General features: G+C 35.1%; 1 protein-coding gene across 6 annotated transcripts in view; it reads right to left on the reverse strand.

The window, feature by feature from the left end:
- Positions 1–22,512, reverse strand: part of LOC123556675 (uncharacterized) — a 49,356-nt gene that overhangs the window by 16,314 nt on the left and 10,530 nt on the right. Inside the window, exons 1-9 of one of the 6 annotated variants that reach the window (XR_008370915.1) lie at positions 12,215–12,344; positions 11,139–11,270; positions 10,861–10,940; positions 10,395–10,540; positions 9,878–10,023; positions 9,516–9,648; positions 9,087–9,251; positions 8,740–8,916; positions 8,480–8,616 (exon numbers count right to left, since the gene is read on the reverse strand). The exons of 2 other annotated variants lie outside the window; for them this stretch is intronic. Coding sequence is in view for 3 of the 4 variants with exons in the window: in XM_053542941.1 (XP_053398916.1) it covers positions 3,806–3,884; positions 4,167–4,353; positions 5,473–5,725; positions 5,943–6,098; positions 8,182–8,223 (717 nt within the window). In the remaining variant the exon portion in view is untranslated. Of the gene's footprint in view, positions 1–3,368; positions 3,885–4,166; positions 4,354–5,472; positions 5,726–5,942; positions 6,099–8,181; positions 8,317–8,476; positions 8,617–8,739; positions 8,917–9,086; positions 9,252–9,515; positions 9,649–9,877; positions 10,024–10,394; positions 10,541–10,860; positions 10,941–11,138; positions 11,271–12,214; positions 12,770–22,512 lie in introns of those variants that run through there. 3 more of the 6 variants (XM_053542941.1, XM_053542937.1, XM_053542942.1) reach the window with 3 other exon arrangements.

Below are 22,512 nucleotides of genomic sequence, written 5' to 3' on the forward strand. Positions count from 1 at the left end.
GGCAATTACTTGCGGAGAACAGGGTTTATATTTGATTAAACATGAAACTTGAATGAAATCTTGCTGTGGATTCTCTCTTTAAGTAATACATTGAATATTATTCACCAACAAACATTTATATTTCAAACTACAACCAAGTAAAAGCCCACTGGCCAGGAATATCATTTGTATCTTTCAGCTGCATTGAGATTAATACCATCAACCCCTACCCCAATCTAAAATTCTGGATTAACTGGAAATGCCAGACAATGGAGTTTTGACTGGTATGCCCAAATTGTAAATTAATAAAGCTACAAGTGGTTGTTTTAGGTCTTACTACTACAAATCCCATCTAAAAACTGACTTTTCATGACTCTGCAAGCCTCGACCTTGACTTTTTTCAGCAGTTGCCAGCAGGTCCACCAACTGCTAAAATCTAGTAGTCCTGCTCAGACTTTAGTGGACCTCCAATTCTATCACATAAATTGTGATGTTGTAGACGTCATAACTTCATATGACTCAAAGAAACAGGAATTATTTCTAAAATAATTAAAACTGGAAGAAGTAGCAATCTGTTATCCCGAAAAATAATTATTTTGAAAAGTGTCCCAAAATATGGACACAATAATCATCATCCACCCGACCCGTGTTATTTAGATGATAAACTAAGTAATTGGCCTTGTTTTCATCATCAATTAACAAAAAGCTAAAAAGTGTGTTGGTTATTTTGGCATCTGAAGTGGAGATCAAAGCGGTATAGTTGCCCGAGATTGTCATGGCATTACGTCATGTTTTCGTGCCATGTGAAACATCACTGTCTGATCGTACTTTCTCAATTCCTTAAATCGAGAAGAAATCAATAAAAAAAGTTTTTACTTTAATCATTTGAAAGTGATTGTGCAATATCCCAAATAAACTGACATGTAAATGTGTTAAATCGTGAACGATGATAGTGGATATCTTACCTCTGTGACCTATTTGCCCTCAAGAAATTTACATTATTGTTGGAGAAGAATATCTATCAAAGTGTTGCGTCAAAAAATGTGTGTGTGTGTGTTCGGGTTTAACGTCTTTTTCAACAATTTTTCAGTCATATAAACAACGGTGTCTACTTGTAGCAGTGAACACAATGCCCAACTTTATAGTGCTGCCTCACTGGAATATCACGCCGTAGACACGTGACATGATACCCCACCCAGTCACATTATACTGACACCGGGCTGACCAGTCCTAGCACTATCCCCTTAATGCTGAGCGCCAAGCGAGGAAGCTGCTAGTACCATTTTTTTACGTCTTTGGTATGACGCGGTGTGTCAAAAAATACATGTAGAAAGAATCGTTTAAAATTATTAAAAACCGCAACAACATCATACTGCTTTATTTTATAACCACATTTCTATATAAGTTCACGAGGTCACATCTGCCAACAGAAATCTGTTTGCCAAAAATCGTTTTACTCAATGTATTTAAATTCCTGCCGCTTTTTCATTATTTAAGATTTTCTAATTGTGTTTTTTGTACTTTCTGGGCAAAAGTCTGAATTTTATTACCATATTATGTACCATTTATTTACCTTAAAAATTAAATAAATAATCAAGATCGCGCTGTTTGAAATTTTACAAAACATTATATGAAAATTTGATCATCTTTAAAGAATTTTGCCTACATTCCTGTCGATATCTTATTAAAATTGTTATAGAATTCAAACTGTATTAGTTCTCAAGCGGTGTTGAAAATTTGAAGCGATTATATTAAAAAACGAATGCACTGTGCACGTTTTTTGTGTCAAAAGTAACCGCGGTGTAAATTAGATATGGCGCACGTGCTTGTGGAATGGAAAATTACCAGCATGACGTTTTGATACTTTTCGATTCGCGGGTAAATTCCAATCAATCCAGGTAATTTTGTCTGATGTAATTTCTCATTTTGGTAAACTTACCATGTAAAAACCACTCGCCTGATCGGTGGAGTAGTCCATTCATGCTATCCTGACTTTAACTCACCAATGCTTACAATTGTATAATGCCATACTTTAGGAAAAATCAACTTTGGTTTTGTGAATTCGTCGATATGGGTACGATTTTCCCCCCCTATTTTTCACTTTTAAGGGTTTTATTTTATTTGCAGACCGTGACTTTTGATAGTGGACCTGTTGATATTTTGGTTGCGTCGGGCCGACAGTCCACTGCAAAGGTCGAGGCCTGTATCATATTGTTATATTTTGATGTTTAGTGTGCAGATAAAGTTGAACATAAATACGGCACGATTTTTATTGCGGGGCGTCACAAAAATATGCGGCCCGATTTTACCGCTAAAAAAGTAGGGTAGGTCGGGCCACCAGAAACAACGCCTCACGGTGTCCACAGACACCGCGTAACACCGTGTTCAGGTCAGGGTGTTTCGCCGTGTCTGTTTCAAAACGGTAGCATAAATCTGGGAGGCAATGTATTATGTATTTTAAGTTAATATACATACTACAAATAAGCATATTATATACATTGTATCATTCATTTTTAAAAACGTGTTTGCCATTTTAATTATATTCCATTCAATTTTCCAACAAAATTTTAACATGTTTCCAAACACAATCGTTTAATTCAAAACAGAAAATTATTTACAATTTCAAACTGTCAAAATATTACTGTCGCTTGTCTCGATTTACAGTCAACTCGTTGCCGATTTGGTCATTTTGTCCCCCTTGGCGATTTCAAATTGGTCATTTCGTCCCCCCTTTTCGGCCCCCTTTTTTAAAAATTATTTTTGAATAATTTTCAAAATAAGATAAATTAATTCTTTCTTTTTTTATAAAAAGGAAGTATATTTAATGCTAAAAATATAAATATGTTTTTGTTTGTTTAAAAAAAAAATGAGTCAAAAACGATCAATTGAACCACTGAACCAGAGGATTTTCTGGATTTTTTTAATGTTTTTTTTTATTGTTATTATTATATTTTTTATTATGTAAGTCTGCAGGATTGATTTTTTAATATTTGTATTTTTTTCTGCTTAATTTCCAACTTTTGAATAAGATTTAATTTCCTAAATATAATCAACTATTAGCACATTTTATTCCGTCAATCAACACCTTCTGATGCAATTAAATACCATTAACACCTTCCAATCAGTCCAATCAAGACTTTTAATGTGATTAATATCCTTCTTTTATTATAACCAGTTAACTGACTAATATTTTCAGTACAGTTTTATTATTATTTTTTTTGCAAGTATGCGAAAACAGTTGATTTTTTAATGTTCGTATTTTTAATATAAGACTACACCTTTTTTATAACGCATAATTTCCTCCGTCCATCTAATTAACTTTTACCGCGTTTCATTCAGTTAATCAACAACTTCTCAAGCAATTAATCAGCATTAACACTTTCCAATCAGCCTATTTAACAACTTTTAATATGATTATCAGCTAAAGCTTTCTGCATACATTTGTATACCAAGTTATGGCTAATAACATAACAAAATATAAAATAATATAGTAAAAATAAATAAACTAGACTAGTGTTTGTTTAATCTATTTCATTGAAATAGATAATGTACACATGTGTAACATGCAATAAATAGGTGATTCACAACTATATGTATTCATCAATGTTAATGTTTTATTTCGTAACACTTTGAATGTCTGTTCTACACACTTCACATAGCATTTATTAATTAGCACTTGTAATCTGGTACACATGTATAACATGCAGTAACTGTGATATAAATTATGAAATAGTAATTGAATTCATAACTATGTGTTCATCAATGTTCATGTTTTATGTCTGTTACACTTTGAATGTCTGTTCTACATGCACACTTCACATAGCATTTAGCTTGTTATCGGGTGTCTGTACACTAAAGACATTTCTTTCAGAAGTCTAGTCGTCGAAAGATTCTCGTTCGTGTACCTGTGAAACATAATTAAAAAGATCATAAATATACAGTTTTCAGTGATTTATTATTAAAAATTCTAGTCATGATAAACAATTTGACAGTTTTATTTAAATCTAAAACATAAATCACCATACATTTGTTAGGGTTGACTGTGGAATGTAGGAAAGAAAAAGTAAACTTGTTATTACCTTTCTTAAATCGTATTATTGTTCCATTCGGTACTAAATGTCAATATAAGTTAGACTGACTTTACTAACTACAATTTAGGAAAACAATAAGAAATAAAAGAAAATTACCTATCCCACAACTCAAACACCTTGGCTTGGACAGCTCGTGTTGACTTTCTGTGTATACGTCTCAGCTTCATTTCGGACACCAGCTGGACCAGATTCGCCATCTGTCTGCTTTCTTGGTGCAAAACATGGACAAGGAGGTGGAAGGCTGGTGAGGGGCCTGCACGTCCACTGATCTTCCTGTGCCAGCCTGAAATGTATGAAAATACACAAATACATATAATAACAACAACAACAATAATAATAGTGCATGACTCGCATTATTTTCTTCAGATGTACTGACACTTAATCGCAATTATAAAAGGCAAAGGACTTACATAAAGCACTACATGTAAATACTAGTATAGCTAAAAACAAGAGCGCCACCAAGCGGGGCAATATACGCCCGCAGGCTTACATCATAGGATGGGAGCAAAATTTTAAGAACTTGACTGTTGTAGCCCCAAAGGACTGGAACAACAAAAGGAAAACTTAAAAAAACAAATCTAAGTCCACAAAAAAAATATTCAAAGTCTACAAAAAATCCTTATCAGGTACAGGTATTTAAAAATACACCTTAAAATTGGAGGTACCATCCATGTTGTACCACAGAAAAGTGGTCTCGGTTTTTCCCTACGGCCAATAATAAAAAAGTTTCAAAATAAGCTATTTATAGTAACATAAAAGGGAAGTAATTAAAAAAAAAATTATTGTAAGTACAAAAAAGAGATCTGCCAAATAAAAACAAGAGCACTGCAATGCAGAGCAATATACACAAAGCAAAGTCATATATGACCTTTGACCCTTAAGTGTGACCTTGACCTTGAAGCGAGTCATCCGGAACATGCGCTCTGCACATCATTACAATGTGGTGAACATTTCTGCCAAGTTTCTTTGAAATCCTTCCAGCAGTTCAAGAGTTACAGAGCGAACACGAAAAAGACTGATGTGACTTTTGACCCCTAAGTGTGACCTTGACCTTGAAGCAAGTCATCCGGATCATGCGCTCTGCACGTCGTCTTGGTGTGGTGAACATTTGTGTCAAGTTTCTTTGAAATCCTTCAAGGTGTTCAAGAGTTACAGAGCGGACACGGAACAAACTGGTATGACCTTTGACTCCTAAGTGTGACCTTGACCTTGAAGCGAGACATCCAAAACATGCGCTCTGCACATCGTCTCGGTGTGGTGAACATTTGTGTAAAGTTTCCTTGAAATCCTTCAAGGGGCTCAAGAGTTACAGAGCAGACACGAAATTGCTAACGGACAGAAGGACACCAGCGTCATAACATAATACGTCCCTTCGGGCGTATAAAAAAGGATAGAACCATACCTTCAACATCATTGTTGTTTCGTACAGACTGGCCGTACACGGACCATGATGTGACAGGCCATGTGGATGACTGTAGCCAAGTGTGATGGATGTACTTCAGTAACGGCTTCAGGTGGTCTGCTGAGTTGAGATCACACAGGGCGTAGAACGTTGGTTGGATATGCTCTGGTGGGAGGAACGGTAAGCGTAACAGTTTTCGGATGTAGCAGTATGTGCCTACGTCCTGCGTGTATTGTGTGGAAAGGCCTAGATTCTGAAATGAATGATTTGTTGATGGCAATGTATGATACGGTATCTGTATTAAAAATGTAATAAAGAATATAACGATCTTACATGTTTTTTATCCAGTACCATGTATTACTTAGAGCACTTAATATACCTAGTCATATAAATAATCTCTCCGCATAAATATCATGAGAATGATTTGTAAATCTGAAGCTACATTATTTCATTATTTGTAAGTGACGTACCACCACATGTTTCCAAACTGCCTGTCCCCAGTGGAACGCGCAACCACGGATGTCGGCCCCCTCAAAGACGTAACGCACTGCCTTCCATAAAGCCTGTTCATAATCCACCACGAATCCCTCGCCAACGCACTGGCCTTTCAACATTCGACCCACAGCCTGAAGAATACACCATAAATGTTGTTTTTTTTTTACTCACTTACCTCTACCATTTTCATAATTTATCTGTAAGCACGTAGAGTTAAAAAAACAAGAGGACCATGATGGTCCTGAATCGCTCACCTGTTCCCACATGACCCAGTTTTGAGTATGACGTCGTTTTTTCTATTATTTGACATAGTGACCTAGTTTTTGAGCTCATGTGACCCAGTTTTGAATTTGATCTAGATATCATCAAGATAAAAATTCTGACCAATTTTCATGAAGATCCATTGAAAAATATGGCCTCTAGAGAGGTCACAAGGTTTTTCTATTATTTGACCTATTGACCTAGTTTTCAAAGGTACGTGACCCTGTTTTGAACTTGACCTAGATATCATCAAGGTGAACATTCTCACTAATTTTCATGAAGATCTCATGAAAAATATGGCCTCTAGAGAGGTCACAAGGTTTTTCTATTTTTATACCTTATGGCCTAGTTTTTGACTGCATGTGACCCAGTTTCAAAACTGACCTAGATACCATCAAGGTGAACATTCAGACCAATTTTCATGAAGATCTATTGAAAAATATGGCCTCTGGAGAGGTCAAAAGATTTTTCTAATTTTAGACCTACTGACCTAGTTTTTGACTGCAGTTGACCCAGTTTCAAACTTGACCTATATATCATCAAGATGAACAGTCAGACCAACTTTCATACACATCCCATGAAAAATATGGCCTCTAGAGAGGGCACAAGGTTTTTTCATTATTTGACATACTGACCTATTTTTTGATGGCACGTGACCCAGTTTCGAACTTGACCTAGATATCATCATGATGAACATTCTTACCAATTTTTATGAAGATCCATTCAAAAGTATGGCCTCTAAAGAGGTCACAAGGTTTTTCTATTTTTAGACCTACTGACCTAGTTTTTGACTGCATGTGACCCAGTTTTGAACTTGACCTAGATATCATCAAGATGAACATTCAGACCTACTTCCATACAGATCCCATGAAAAATATGGCCTTTAGAGAGGTCACAAGGTTTTTCTATTATTTGACCTACTGACCTAGTTTTTGATGGCACTGAAACAGTTTCGAACTTGACCTAGATATCATCAAGATGAACATTCTGACCAATTTTCATGAAGATCTTTTGAAATATATGGCCTCTAGATAGGTCACAAGGTTTTTCTATTTTTAGACCTACTGACCTAATTTTTGACCGCACGTGACCCAGTTTCGAACTTGATCTAGATATCATCAAGGTGAACATTCTGACCAATTTTTATAAAGACCCCATGAAAAATGTGACCTCTAAAGTGGTCACAAGGTTTTTCTATTATTTGACCTACTGACCTAGTTTTTGATGGCACGTAACCCAGTTTCAAACTTGACCTAGATATCATCAAGGTGAACATTCTGACCAATTTTCATGAAGATCTTGTGAAATATATGGCCTCTAGAGAGGTCACAAGGCTTTTCTATTTTTAGACCTACTGACCTAGTTTTTGACCGCACGTGGCCCAGTTTCGAACTTGACCTAGATATCATCAAGGTGAACATTCTGACCAATTTTCATAAAGACCCCATGAAAAATGTGACCTCTAGAGTGGTCACAAGGTTTTTCTATTATTTGACCTACTGACCTAGTTTTTGACGGCACGTAACCCAGTTTCGAACTTGACCTAGATATCATCAAGGTGAACAGTCTGACTAATTTTCATGAAGATCTTTGAAATATATGGCCTCTAGAGAGGTCACAAGGTTTTTCTATTTTTAGACCTACTGACCTAGTTTTTGACCGCACATGACCCAGTTTCGAACTTGACCTAGATATCATCAAGGTGAACATTCTGACCAATTTTCATAAAGACCCCATGAAAAATGTGACCTCTAGAGTGGTCACAAGCAAAAGTTTACGCACGGACGCACGCACGGACGGACGCTGCACGATCACAAAAGCTCACCTTGTCACTTTGTGACAGGTGAGCTAAAAACAATTACTGAAAGATAACTGTTTTAACAGATGAGCCATATCATGGTTATATATTTTTCTGGAAAAAAAAATGCCACTGTTGATTTCCAAACATCCTACCTGAAGAACCTTGACGTAGTCAGCTGTTGATCTTCTTGACATGAATATGTAGACCAATGGGACCTGTTTGCTGCAATCACCACGGCGCACGAACGCATGAATAGACAGTAGCTGTGTGAATGGTTCACGTACCACCTGAAAAGTAATCATTCTGAGCATGCCGGTAAATCATGGAAATATTATTTTCATTTTGATAGTGATGCTTTTTTTTTTTTGGCAGTCATATATCCCCAGTTATGAAATGAAACCGACGTATATAAATACAAGTATTCAATAAATGCAAGTATTCAATTACCTTAAACGTGCCGTCAATGTACCAGCGTTTGGCCTGACGATGAAGATCGAGTTGCTGATCTGACGCAAATATCAAGTGACGTTGTGCACCAACACGGATGTCACCCCTGAGGAATGCTGCGGTAAGTCGTTCTCGTTCAACTGAAAATGCAAGAAAACAAAAGAACATTGCAGAGTACTGAAAGCCGATACACATTTAACAACACATCGCAATTCATGACATGCCAATTGAGAATGTAAATATTTAAAATAACACAAAACTACCTCAAAGTCCAGGTTTTTTGGATCTTCTGGTCGTAAATCTTTCCTGTACCGATTTGCCGCACATGCGATGTACTCCTTATTGAATGGTTCAACGTTTGTGATTCCCGTCACCCCATCCAACACCTTCGTAATTGTGCGCGCCTATTTAAACATATCCTTGGAAGCCAAATCTTTCACCTGAAAAGAAGTAACTTTGCAATGTTTCGACATGCTTAGAATGTAACGGACTGTTCAGTACAATTCTTCATTGAATAACATTAGCTGAAGTGTATTTCGGATTTTTTATGTCCTTTTTTTCATAACTGCAATAATAATAATAATTTTTTCATATTTCTTGCTTTTGTTACCTTATTTGTGATCTTGGCTGTGACACAACGCGCTGGGTCCGGTTCGTGTATATGGTCAGATCCACTACCTTTGAACTGTCCCTCCCGCTCTATGACCCCTGATGGACACTTCATGGAACCATTACGCACAGCACACCGCCACTTCCGTGTGCGCCCTCGAACCTCCTACAGTGGAAAATGTGCATATTAATAAAGGATATTACATGAGTGTTTTTTCATACTGAATGTATCAAACGAGTTGAATAAAATACTAAATTTTATTCAACGAGTTAAATAATTTCAATGCGGAAAGACGCTCATGTAATCTTATTTTATTTTTATAATAATATAATGCATATTTAATTTTAAAAAGATAAAGTATTTTGTTTCTCATTATAGTAATCGTGATTATAAAAGTAATAGTGACTAATGCATTTTTTATTCAATTACCTTCACATTGTACGAGTATCCTCTGGAATCAACCAGCAAGTCCTTCCCCCTCTGCGTACCGCCAGGAATCGAATTCGAATTCAACCGGTCTATCATCGATCAAGGTGGCTGCTGGAGGTGATCGAGAATAGATCTGTAATAAACAAATTTCGTTCTTTGCCTGTCTGTTCAGAAAGAATAAACAGTCAAAAGTTACATACGAGCTTTACCGCTCGTACTATATGACGATAAATAAAGATTCCCGTTAGAATGTATAAACTCTAATATGAACCATGTAATTCACTTAATGGAGAACGAATCATATTTAAACCTGCTTAGGATCGGTGAAATTTCATTTTTTGTTAACGGCTATTAACACTTACCTTTCGACAATCACGTTAGGCTCAGCAAAAGAAACGTCAATTCTCACTGACTCATTATTCACTGCCATAGATTCCTGCATCTCGACATCATCTGTATTTGTTGATCTCTCCAGGTTGTCTGTAGAACGTGTGTGCTGTTCGGAATCCTTTAAAAAAGAAAAGTACAATCTATCCTCACATGCATAACGTCTCTGCATGCAAAACTATTTTTATTTGCATTTAAGGCAACGGGCCCATACACAATAATATTTAGTTTATACTGATTTGTTTCAGCTCAATTTTGATGAAAGCTTTCAGCTTATTGTAACCACTGTCGAGTCCGCTTCCTGGAAGTTATGGAGTAACAAGCAATTCTTACCAGACATTAAAACCATCTATATGCATTATAATCACACTGCGTGAATAAGTGATGTGTGTATGTTATGAGTCAATTATCCTGTGCTAATTAATGACCTGATATGATATTAGCTGAAGTGAAATACAAATAATAGATTTTTAAACATTTATTCTACAATACCTGCTCAAGATCCATTTGAATTTCGTCATCTGTTACGCTATCGTGATCATTGTCTACTGGCGGAATTTTCAGTTCACATGGTGCACATATAAATGCCAAATCTGACCCAGCAGCAACAGCAGCCTTATACTGTTTTACGGTGATACCTGTAAATTAATGAGAAGAACAATTTTCTTAAAGACGCGGCACAAACTAAATTTTTTAAAAGAGATTGACCAAATAAGTTTGCACCAAGTTCACGTGGGCAGAAAAGGTACGTCACTAGATTATGACGAGTCTTTATGATATAATCTATTTCGTTTTGTACTAATTTGTAACATAATTGATACAATTCTATTATTACTCTTACTTATCATTTTCTCGATTTTAAACTGGGTATGAGAAAATGTTACGTTGTGCTCTATCAGAACAGCGGATGATGATACGGATCAGGTCCGAAAATTAAAATATATATAAAAAATCTCACCTGTTGATCCACATTTTCTGTGCTGCCAGTTACCGCACATATCACACGAAATTGCATGATGGTGAGCATGCACTCTCTTGCTGCAAAAGATGCAGAGAGGTGAAGACAACGACATTCTAAGCACTTTATATTAAAGTCAATCAATATTAATCCTATAGATCTTTGCACGTCTAACACAGAATAAAAATCTAAATTTAATACAGAAAATTTATATATCCAATAATCCTTCGTCAAATAACTTTAACACAGTGATAATTAAGCAGAAAGTGATTGCTTACCTCATATAGAAAGTTTATATACATTTGGACGCCGGTAGTTCAAAGACAGTTGCAATCATTAGTCTCTATTATTTCGGTGCTTTGATGTTGTTTTTTTGTACTTTCAACAAACTGTTTTCTTAACTGTCCCTTCTGTTATAATATAATTATCACCTTTACAATGCCGCATTATCACCTATTAATTAAAGTACCTCATATCTTATCTTGTGATTAGAAGTGTGTCAGTATTTAATTGATTGACTACTTACATGGGATTCTATTAATCCTTTAATTTTCATTTGCATTCTAATTATCAATTATCTAATTATCAGTTCTAATTACAACTAGTTATAATTATCGGATAAATTTAAAGTGCCGACAGATTAAAATGTTTGTCAAGTTTAGCGCCACTAAAAGACTTTAATCTAATTATACTTCCATTACTAATCAATTAATTTATATTCAATTATACCGATTATTGGCTTCTTTTTTCTTGCTACGAATTGTAAAAAGTTAATTATTGTCTTACTTTTCTTTTTATTTCCAAGGGCATTTTATTATTTTTTTATATATATATTCTATAGTAAACTATAAAAAATAACTCAAAATTTGGAAGTCATAATTTTTAGAAAACGATTTTAACGTAAGTACAAATTTATGTAAGAAAATAAAAAATCCTCATAATATTTATTGGAATTAAATTACAAAAAGGGGGACCAGTTTACAAAAGGGGGACGAATTGACCAAAATGGGGTCGAGTTGACCAAATTTTATCAAGGGGGGGACGAAATGACCAATTTTAGGGGACGAGATGACCAAATCGGGGACAAGTTGACTGGGGGACGAGTTGACTTGATACCCTTGTCTCACACCTGGGATGAATAGAAATTTAATTAATGTACGCACTGCTCACACCCATGCTACAACTTCAAACAATGATTAAGGACGCCGCACGCTCCTTTGATGTTTCGACTTCAACAAGTGACACCTGCTACTCAAGTACCGGTAAATTGCAGGCATTTCACGGGTACACATGGATATTAATTATCTGGCACCTGTGATATATTTCTGTCCAAGTAATTTGGACTATAGCTTACCATCTTCCATGTATTTTCCCAACTTCTCAAGTGCTTCTTCAACATCTACAGAGAAATCTCCTTGTGCAAGAGCGGAAAAGGCATGCGTGAAAAAATTCACCGGAGCCATACATTTACACATGTCATCATAATAATCAGCACCATTTTCGACGTGAAGGCTTGCAGACAAACTAATCTTGGAGAAACTTTTACACTGATGTGGAAAAAACTTTGAAACTGTTAGTTGTGCAAATTCTGCATTGTCAAACCAGCGAGAAAAGACTTCTGAACAGTCAGAATGTGGGCGTAATATATGCGGAAAATAGTCAGCTGCTTTCGCCGCCATTTTGTTCTGTGACGCGCATATTAAAGGTTACATACAACTAAATCATTTCCCATAATGTACTCTGCCATCGGCTCTACTTTAGACGTTTTCTTTTGAAAACAATATAGTATCTTATCGTATCGTATCGTATCTTATTCTTGTAGTCTTCCCCGATGACGTCTTGGCTTTCTCTGAGGCAGAGATAAAATCCTTCCCAGGCTAAATTCAATTTGTATTTACGCACGGGTTAAATTCCTGAACGTATGAATACATGTAACACTGTACTGTAGTATGTACACTACACCGATAGCCATATCCTTCAGGGATTTATCTCGTATCACATTCTTTCAACTTCTATTTTATATCCTGTTGTATCTTTACACCTTAAAAACTTAAAGAATAATTGTTAAAAAGTTAAATATATCAGCTCTGAACTTCTATAAAGACATAAAAATTTACAGAACTGAATTATATGCCAGTGGTCAGTATAACTTAGGAGCTCCAGTTGAAGCATGTGTGACTGACAGCAGTACCGTGCATAAACTGCAGTCAAACTGAGTAATGTTTTAACTGTGAATAGGAATGAAAATGTTTATATTGATTGTAATGAAGGGAATAAACGCACTTCAAAAATTGAATTGGAATTTTATGTAAAGAGCAAGTTAAGTGTCCTTTATACTAATGCAGATTGTCTCACAAAAGAAAAACAGCTAGAATTAACAACAATTTTGTCTGAAAAGAGATGTGATATTTGGCAATAACTGAGGTATATCCAAAAAACTCTATTATGACTGTACCAGGAAGAATTATACAAAATAAATGGATATGATGCATTTTTTGGTGATAATGGTAAAAGGGGAACAGTGATATATGTAAAACAAAACTTCGTGCCATTAGGATTGAGAAATCTAACACTTTTAATGAATCTGTATGGGTAGAAATTGATCTTGATAGAAATGATAAGCTCTTGATTGGCTGTATATATAAAAGTCCAAATAGCGACAGAATAAATCATGACAAAATGTATGAAATGCTAAACCAATGTGTGCGTTGAATTATTCCCACCTCTTAGTGATGGGTGATTTTAACTTCAAAAACATTGACTGGGATCTACTTGCAACAAGTACAAGTGAACATCATCCTGAAACTGAATTTGTAGAGAAGGTTAAGGATTTGTTTTTATATCAGCACGTGAAAGAGCCAACTAGATACCGTTCAGGAAATGAACCGTCCATTTTAGACTTGATCTTCACAAATGAGGAAGACATGGTTACAGAAATCATATATAACCCAGGGGTAGGGAAAAGTGATCATTTGACATTGATCTTTGAATTTATCTGCTTTAAGGAGATAAAGACCAATAATGCACCTAGATTTGACTATAATAAAGCTAACATCTCCGCCATAAAAGAGGACATCAAAACGACAGATTGGACAGTTATTGACAGTGTGGGGATTCAGATGTCTTGGGAATTGTTTGAAAACAAACTTACCAATTGTATCGAAAATCATGTTCCAAAAAAGACAAATAATCGAGGACACCGGATTCCTTATATTGACAATGAAACTGCAAAGGCCATCAAAGAAAAAAGAAGTAAGTGGCTGAAATACAAATACAGGAAAAATCATCTAACATACAACAGTTATAAAATAGCAAGGAATAGGGTAGGATATCATCTTAGGAGGTCAAAATACAAATATGAACAGAACATAGCAGACAATGTTAAGAAAGATCCTAAAAGATTCTGGAAATATGTAAGATCAAACTCTAAAACAATGTCTGGAATAAATGGAATACTAGTTAATGGAACCAAAACTAATAACGACATAGAAATCGCAGAAGAATTCAATAGGCATTTCACAACAGTGTTCACCACTGAAACAGAACCTATACCAGATACAGAAAGAATATCAAAAGTTGCTATATATGACACAGAAATCAATGATAGAATCACATTTAAAGCTATTCAAGAAATTAACCCAACAAAATCCCAAGGGCCAGATGAAATACACCCCAAAATCATATATGAATGCAAAGATGAAGTCTGTAAAATCCTGACTAAAATGTATAGAAAATCTCTTGATGAAGGCAAACTTCCAAATGACTGGAAAAAAGCAAACGTGACAGCAATTCATAAGAGTGGAAATAAAAATAATGTTGAAAATTATAGACCAATTAGTGTGACATCTATATGCTGTAGGATAATGGAGAAAATTATAAGAAATGCCATAGTAACACATCTAGAAAATAATGAAATAATTTCAAACTATCAACATGGATTTAGAAAAGGCAGATCGTGTACTACACAATTGCTCGAATGCATTGAAGAATGGACTACGGCAATTGATGAAAACCATGACATAGATATCATTTACTTAGATTTCAAGGCTGCTTTTGATAAAGTTCCACATAAAAGACTGTTAAAGAAAATCTGGAGTATAGGAATAAGGGGTAGCATTTACAAATGGATTGAGGACTTCTTGAACAATAGGTTACAGAGGGTTAAAATCAATGGGGCCACCTCAACATGGCAAAATGTCACCAGTGGAGTCCCACAGGGTAGTGTATTAGGACCAGTTTTGTTTCTAATCTTTATCAATGACTTACCAGATGCTCTAAGTTGCGCATCAAAACTCTTTGCTGATGATACCAAACTGTACTCGGTCATAAGAGGACATGATGATGAAGTTAGGCTACAAGATAATATTTTCGATGCCTGTGAATGGGCAAACAAGTGGCAAATGATATTTAATATCAAAAAATGCAAAACAATGCACATAGGAAATAAACCTAGGACAGAATATTACATGAAAGATAATGAAAACAAAATAAACAAGATAAACCAGATTACTGAAGAAAAAGACCTTGGGGTTATATTTGATGATAAACTCACTTTTAGTAAACATATAAGTACCAAAGTTAACATCGCAAATAGAAATCTTGGACTAATAATTAAAAACTTTACATATATGAACAAAGAAATGTTTTTACAGTTATACAAATCACTAGTACGTCCACATTTGGAGTATGCTTCTGTCATATGGACCCCAAAATACAAGAAAGATGCAGTCGCCATAGAAAATGTGCAGAGGAGAGCCACAAGGATGCTTCATGAATTACAAGGATTAGAGTACAGCGATAGGTTAATCCAACTAGGGATGCCAACTCTAGAGTATAGGAGAACTAGAGCAGATGTCATTGAAGTGTACAAACTTAGAAATGAATTAGATAAAACTTCCACAAACTTGCTAACTGTTAGAACAAATACTAATACAAGGGGGAACACACAGAAATTATTCAAACCTAGAGCCAATTCTAACACAAGAAAAAATACTTTCAGTCACAGAGTAATTGACACATGGAATGCACTCCCCTCCAGTACAATTGAAGCTCCAACTCTCAACAGTTTCAAATCAAGACTAAATAAGCACTGGTCTGGGCGGTCAAAATTCATAGCTAAGTGCTACAGCCCCTATCAGTAAAAATTTTGTATATTGACATAAAGGGTGATAAGACTGTGCTAGGGAACAATGTTCCTTTTTAGAAATTTTATTGATTGATATTTTTAAATGTCAGGCCAGTCTGAACCCAAGCATAGGTGCTATGGTCTTAATTTGTAAAATCTAGACTCTATGACAGTTAAGATAAATTATGTTCTTTTTAAAAAAAAAAAAATGAACAAAAACAAACACCAAAATAACTTGTTTCTACTATATAAATGTAACGCCAGTCTAATTCAAGCAATGGATACTGTGCCAAAACACGCAATTGATAGTACATACACAAGTATATATTGAATAGACTGTGCTAATTAACTGTGATTTTTTATCCTTTTAAGAACACACCATTATAAGGAATTTTAACTGTAAATAGTAGCAATATAATATATGTCAGAATGTACATACCAATATTATGACAATTAAATGGAATAGAATAAATATAAAGATAATTTATAATAACCATAATTAAAATAATTTAGTACCAAATTGGGAAAACAAATACAAATGGGCCTAAGAAGCGTCAACGCTTAACATCTAATGATGTTCCGGGCTTCTACTCTACATGAACTACATGAACTACATGAATATAGATTTCTTTGAAAGAACTTGTTATATCTCTTATATCCATATTGGCCATTTCTGTATCTTTTATTATATACAGTTGATCTGTAGTCGTATATTTTCTTTCATTCAAGTACAGACTTGTAATGTTTTATATTGCAAGTATTATATTGTTGGAGCGTGAAAAAAAAGATTCTGAAATTGGGCAACTATTGGTCAGTCAATTTACTAGGCCCATCTCAAATAAAATATACACAACATGCGCTTTGAAATGTTGGCTAAATTTACATAGATTTATATTGCCATATATTGTACGTATGTTACTGACCGATAGCCATAACTTTCAGGGATTTATTTTGCATCAGATTCTTTTAACTTTTATTCAAAGCGAGAGAACATGCCATCATCATGAGAAATAAGAAGAAAATTTGGTAAAACAGTTCAATATGATTACGTAAAAGTGTTCCTCTCTAAAACTCCTATCAACTCTTTCCAACTAAATATTTGTTTGACTAAATTATAAATTTCTTTGAAGGAACTAAGTACTGTATCTCTTTTCGACCTGGCCATTTCTGTATCTTTTATTTATATAAAATTGATCCGTACTCTAGGGGCCTCCATGGCCGAGTGGTTAGTCATTGACTTCAAACCATTTGCCCCTCATCGATGTGGGTTCGAAACCTCATTTGGGGCGTAGAATTCTTCACGTGAGGAAGCCATCCAGCTGGCTTACGGAAGGTCGGTGGTTCTACCCAGGTGTCGTTGTGATGGGCACCTGGGGTCTTCCTCCACCATTAAAGCTTGAACAAAATAAATAAATGATCCGTACTCTTCACTTTGCTTCCATCACAAATAAGATATATAACATGCGCTTCGACATTTTGGCTAATATTCCATGGTCTTATATTGTTCTATCTTGTACGTATGTTACTGATACTGACCGAAAGCCTCCTCCACCTCTGCTAATTCATGTGGGGAAGTTGGCAGTTACTTGCGGAGAACAGGTTTGTACTGGTACATAATCCAGGAACACTGAAATACTGTTAAACCCAAAACAAACAAACTGACCGAAAGCCATATCTTTCAGGGATTTACCTCGTATGAGCTTCTGGAACTTTTATTAAAAGCGAGAGAATATGATATCATCATGGGAATTAAGAAGAAAATTTTGTCCACCCGTTCAGCATTATGCATTTCGATAATATGCATATAAATAGGGGTTACTATACCCCAGACCACCCCAAAACCTTTATGTGAATAGGGGTTACTATACTCTAGACCACCCCAAAACCTTTATGTGATGTACCCCTTTGGCTTGAACCTACACCTCCCCCCTCCCCCCCAACCCCTGAAAATTGCAGTCAAAGAAGGTATGGTAGGAATTGAATAATCTTGATTTCAAAAAGGAGGCACTCTATTACGAGTCTAATACCTTAAGCAATAATCCTGTGAAACTTCTATAAATAACAGAAATGTGTCTCTTAAAAACTCAGCAGAATATAGGATTTTGTGTTTAAAATACAAAAATATTGCAGGATGGGGTTCCCTACAAGGAGTTTCCCACACCCTGCTACATGTGATGCACATAGTAAACCGGCTGACAAAGCCTTGCGTCATTTCAGTATCTCTTCCTTCAAGGTCTATCAACAAGTACATGCAATATGATACATGGCAAGACTATAATTGAATGAAAGAAAATAAACGACTCTAGTTTCACGTATATATAAATTTAAGACATAGAAATGGACAATATGTCGAAAAAAGTACAAGATCGTCAAAGTATTTATCAATCAGTTTATCAGTTTACAGTTTCATACATAGTTAAAGCAAGTTCAGAGAGGATCATTATAAAACCTGCAACTTTATATAATCATGCCTAAAGTTTTCATTGCGATTCTTTAATACAGTTCTCAATGGAATACACACAATGAAATTAGTCATGTTGTCGAAGAAGAAAAGATGAACTGGAGGTCGAATTGACGTCCTAATGCTAATGATGATATCATGTTGTTTCACCTTCAGTAAATGTGTGTTGTATTGCAACAATCTCCAACGCAGTGATCTCCCCTTATAATAGGAAGAGACTGTACTATAAGGGAAGTAACTCTGCATGGAGTTTGGTGTTGCAAAAATCTGACATAAAATCAATTTCTGCAATATATGGTCATTTCTCAGTTACATAGACAATGTAAAACTAGCCAAAATGTCAAAACGCATGTAAGATATATAATTGTAGATGTGATGGACATAGTAAATCGACTAACAGTTTTGCGCCATTTCAGTATCTCTTTCTTCAAATTCTATTAAGAAGTACCCGCATTATAATAAATGGCACGACTACGGACTACGGTATACCGGTATACAATTTCCAATGGAATACACATATCAAATTAGTCATATTGTTAAAGCGCAAAAAACTGAAGGACTAAATTGACATCTTCATGCTAATGATAATATCATGTTGTTTCGCCTTCAGTAAAAGGGCGTTTTATTGCAAAGAAGCAAAGAAGTTGATATGAGAAATTTCTGCAGGACATGCATATTGGTCAGTTCCACAGGAAAGTTAGACGATGTAAAACCAGCCAAAAAATCGAATACATGGCAAGACCGTATTTGAATGGAAGAAACTAGACGACTATGGTTCACGTGTATACAAATTAAAGACTTAGAATGACCAATAAGTCGAAAAAAGATAACCTCAGAAGATCGTCCAAGAATTTACTAATGACTCTAACAGTCTATTATTTTCATAAATAGCTGATGCTATCTTAGAGTGGAACATATTAAACTGGTATTTTTAACTTGATATAATCATGCCTATAGTTTTTATTGTGATATCTGTATACAGTTGTCAATGCAATGGAATACACATATCAAATTTGTCATAAAGTCCATGCGCAAAAGGTAGAACTAGAGAACCAAATTAACATCTGAACTGTCATAATTATGACATGTTGTCTCGCTTTTAGTTAAGTGCGTTTAATTTGAAAGCAGCCGATATGAAATAAATTCCTACAGGACACGGTCATTGGACAGTTCCACACGTTAAATATATGGCAGTATTAGACAATGAAAATCTAGCCAAAATGTCGAAACACATGTGACATAATTATGTCGAAGATTTGATGACATAGTAAACCGACTTACAACGTCTTGTGCTATTTCAGTATCTCTTTCTTCAAGTTATATCAACAAATACCCGCAATATAATACATTGCAAGACTATAATTGAATTGACGAAAATAAACGACTATGGTTCACGTATACATAAATTTAAGACAAAGACAAGAAACGCGGCAATGCCACGAAACCAGGTTTTCAACACTTTTCATAAGGATAAACAAGAGTGCCAGAATGTCACAAATTTACGCCCGTCACAGCAAATTTCTTTACTCTAGCACCTGTATTTGCAGATGTAATTTTAATTTTGTGGTTGTTTAGTAATCATTGTAATTCTTTTGTTTTTCTAAGTCCACAAAAAAACTCCTTACCAGGTAGAGATACCTTAAAATACACCTAAAATTAGAAAGTAACAACTATGTTGTACTACAGAAAAGTGGTCTTGGTTTTTCCCTACGATCATTTATAAAAAAGTTACAATATAAGTTATTTATAGTAACAACTAAGGGAAGTTAATCTTAAAAAAAAATTAAAAAAAAAAAAAAAAAAATTGTAAGTCCACACAGAAATCCTTACCAGGTAGAGATTGGTCAAAATACACCTCAAAATTGGATGTAACATGCATGTTGTACTACAGAAAAGTGGTCTCGATTTTTCCCTACGTCTAGTAATGAAAAAGTTACAATATAAGCTATTTATAGTAACAACAAAGGGAAGTAATTCTAAAGAAGGGAACTGCACAAGACACTTCGTCTCATGATGGTGTATAATTGTGCCAAGTTACATCAAAATCCCTCTATGCATGAAGAAGATATGCTCCGGACAAAGTTTTCATTCTTGTATCCTTTGACCTCTAAGTGTGACCTTGACCTTAGACCTAGGGACCTGGTTCTTGTGCATGACACTCCGTCTCATGATGGTGAACAATTGTGCCAACTTTCATCAAAATCCCTCCATGCATGTAGAAGATATGCTAACCCTAACCCTAACCTAACCCTAACCCTATTTTCAGTAACAATGCCCTTGACCTTGATCCCAGAAACCCCAAAATCAATCCCAAGCTACAACTTTATATAAGTTTTCTATATACCAAGTTTCATCATGATAGCTCATTCCTAAGTTAAGTTATTGACCGGAAACCCTTTCTCTATTTTAAGTAACAGTGACCTTGACCTTGACCCCAGAAACCCCAAAATCAATCCCAGCCTTTGTCTTGATATAAGCTACATACATACCAAGTTTTATTCAAATACCTTTACCGAAACAAAAGTTATTGACCGGAAACCTTTTTCTATTTTAAGTAACAGTGACCTTGACCTTGACCCCAGAAACCCCAAAATCAATCCCAGCCTTTGTCTTGATATAAGCTACATACATACCAAGTTTTATTCAAATATCTTTACCGAAACAAAAGTTATTGACCGGAAACACCAGTTTGACGTCGCCGCCCGCCCGCCCGACCGACATCTACCCCAATCTAATAACTCAGGTTTTCGTTGAAAACCTGGTTAAAAAGGTCAATATGTCGAAAAAAGATATCGATGCAAAACTATCCAAAATGTCGAAACGAATGTAACATAAATCATAGATGTGATAGACATAGTTAACCGACTGACAAAGTCTTGCGCCATTTAGTATCACTTTCTTCAAATTCTTTCAAGACGTACCCGCAATAAAATACATGACAAGACTGTATTTAAATGGGTCTTGTTCATGTACATCTAAATTAAAGACATAAAATGGCCAGTCGGTCGATAAAAATATAACCTAACAAGAAAGTCAAAGGAGCTATCAATCACTCTAGCTGTCTATCGTTTTATAAATAGGTGATGCAATTTCAGAGTGGTTCTTTATTAAACTTGTATTTTTAACTTTACATAATAATGTTTTTATTGAGATATCTGTATACAGTTTTCAATGGAATACACATATCAAATTAGTCAGAAAGTCCAAGCGCATAAGGTTGAAATGGAGGACTAAATTGACATCTGAATGGTCATAATGATCTCATGTTGTCTTGCTTTTAGTTAAGTGTCTTTTACTGCAAAGCAGCTGATATGCGATCAGTTCCTACAGAACATGGTCACTGATCAGTTCCACAAGTAAAATATATGGCAGTATGAGACGCTGAAAAACTAGCCAAAATGTCGAAACGCATATGACATATGTCGAAGACGTGACGAGATAGCGAACCGACTGGCAAAGTCTTGTGCCACTTCAGTATCCCTTTCTTCAAGTTCTATCAAGTATCCACAATATAATACATGGCAAGACTATACTTGAATGGACGAAAATAATCGACTGCGATTTACGTAGATATAAATTAATGTCAAAGAAATGGTCAATAATTCGAAAAAAAATATCGTAACAATCTTGATCTTCGAAGCATTTATCAATTAGTCTGCCTGTCTGTAGATTTATAAATAGTTGATATAAGTTGAGAGCGGAGCATTATAAATCATGTAACCTTAACTTTACATTATACTGTCTTTTTTTTTTTTGATACCTGTATGCTGATTTAAATGGAAAACATAGATCAAATTAGTCATATTGTCGAACTGCAAAATTGCAAAAAAGTGGACGACCAAATTAACATCTTAATACTAATTATGATATCAGGTTGTTTCGCCTTCAGTAAAAGAGTGTTTTATTGCAAAGAAGCTGAAATTTCTGTAGGACATGTACATTGGTCAGTTATACAGGAAAATTGATGATGTAAAGCTAGCCAAAATGTCGAAACGCAAATTACATATATCATAGATGTGATCCACATAATAAACCGGCTGACAAAGTCTTGCGCCATTTCAGTATC

Source organism: Mercenaria mercenaria, chromosome 5, assembly GCF_021730395.1.
Source record: "Mercenaria mercenaria strain notata chromosome 5, MADL_Memer_1, whole genome shotgun sequence".
Lineage (NCBI taxonomy): Eukaryota > Metazoa > Mollusca > Bivalvia > Venerida > Veneridae > Mercenaria > Mercenaria mercenaria.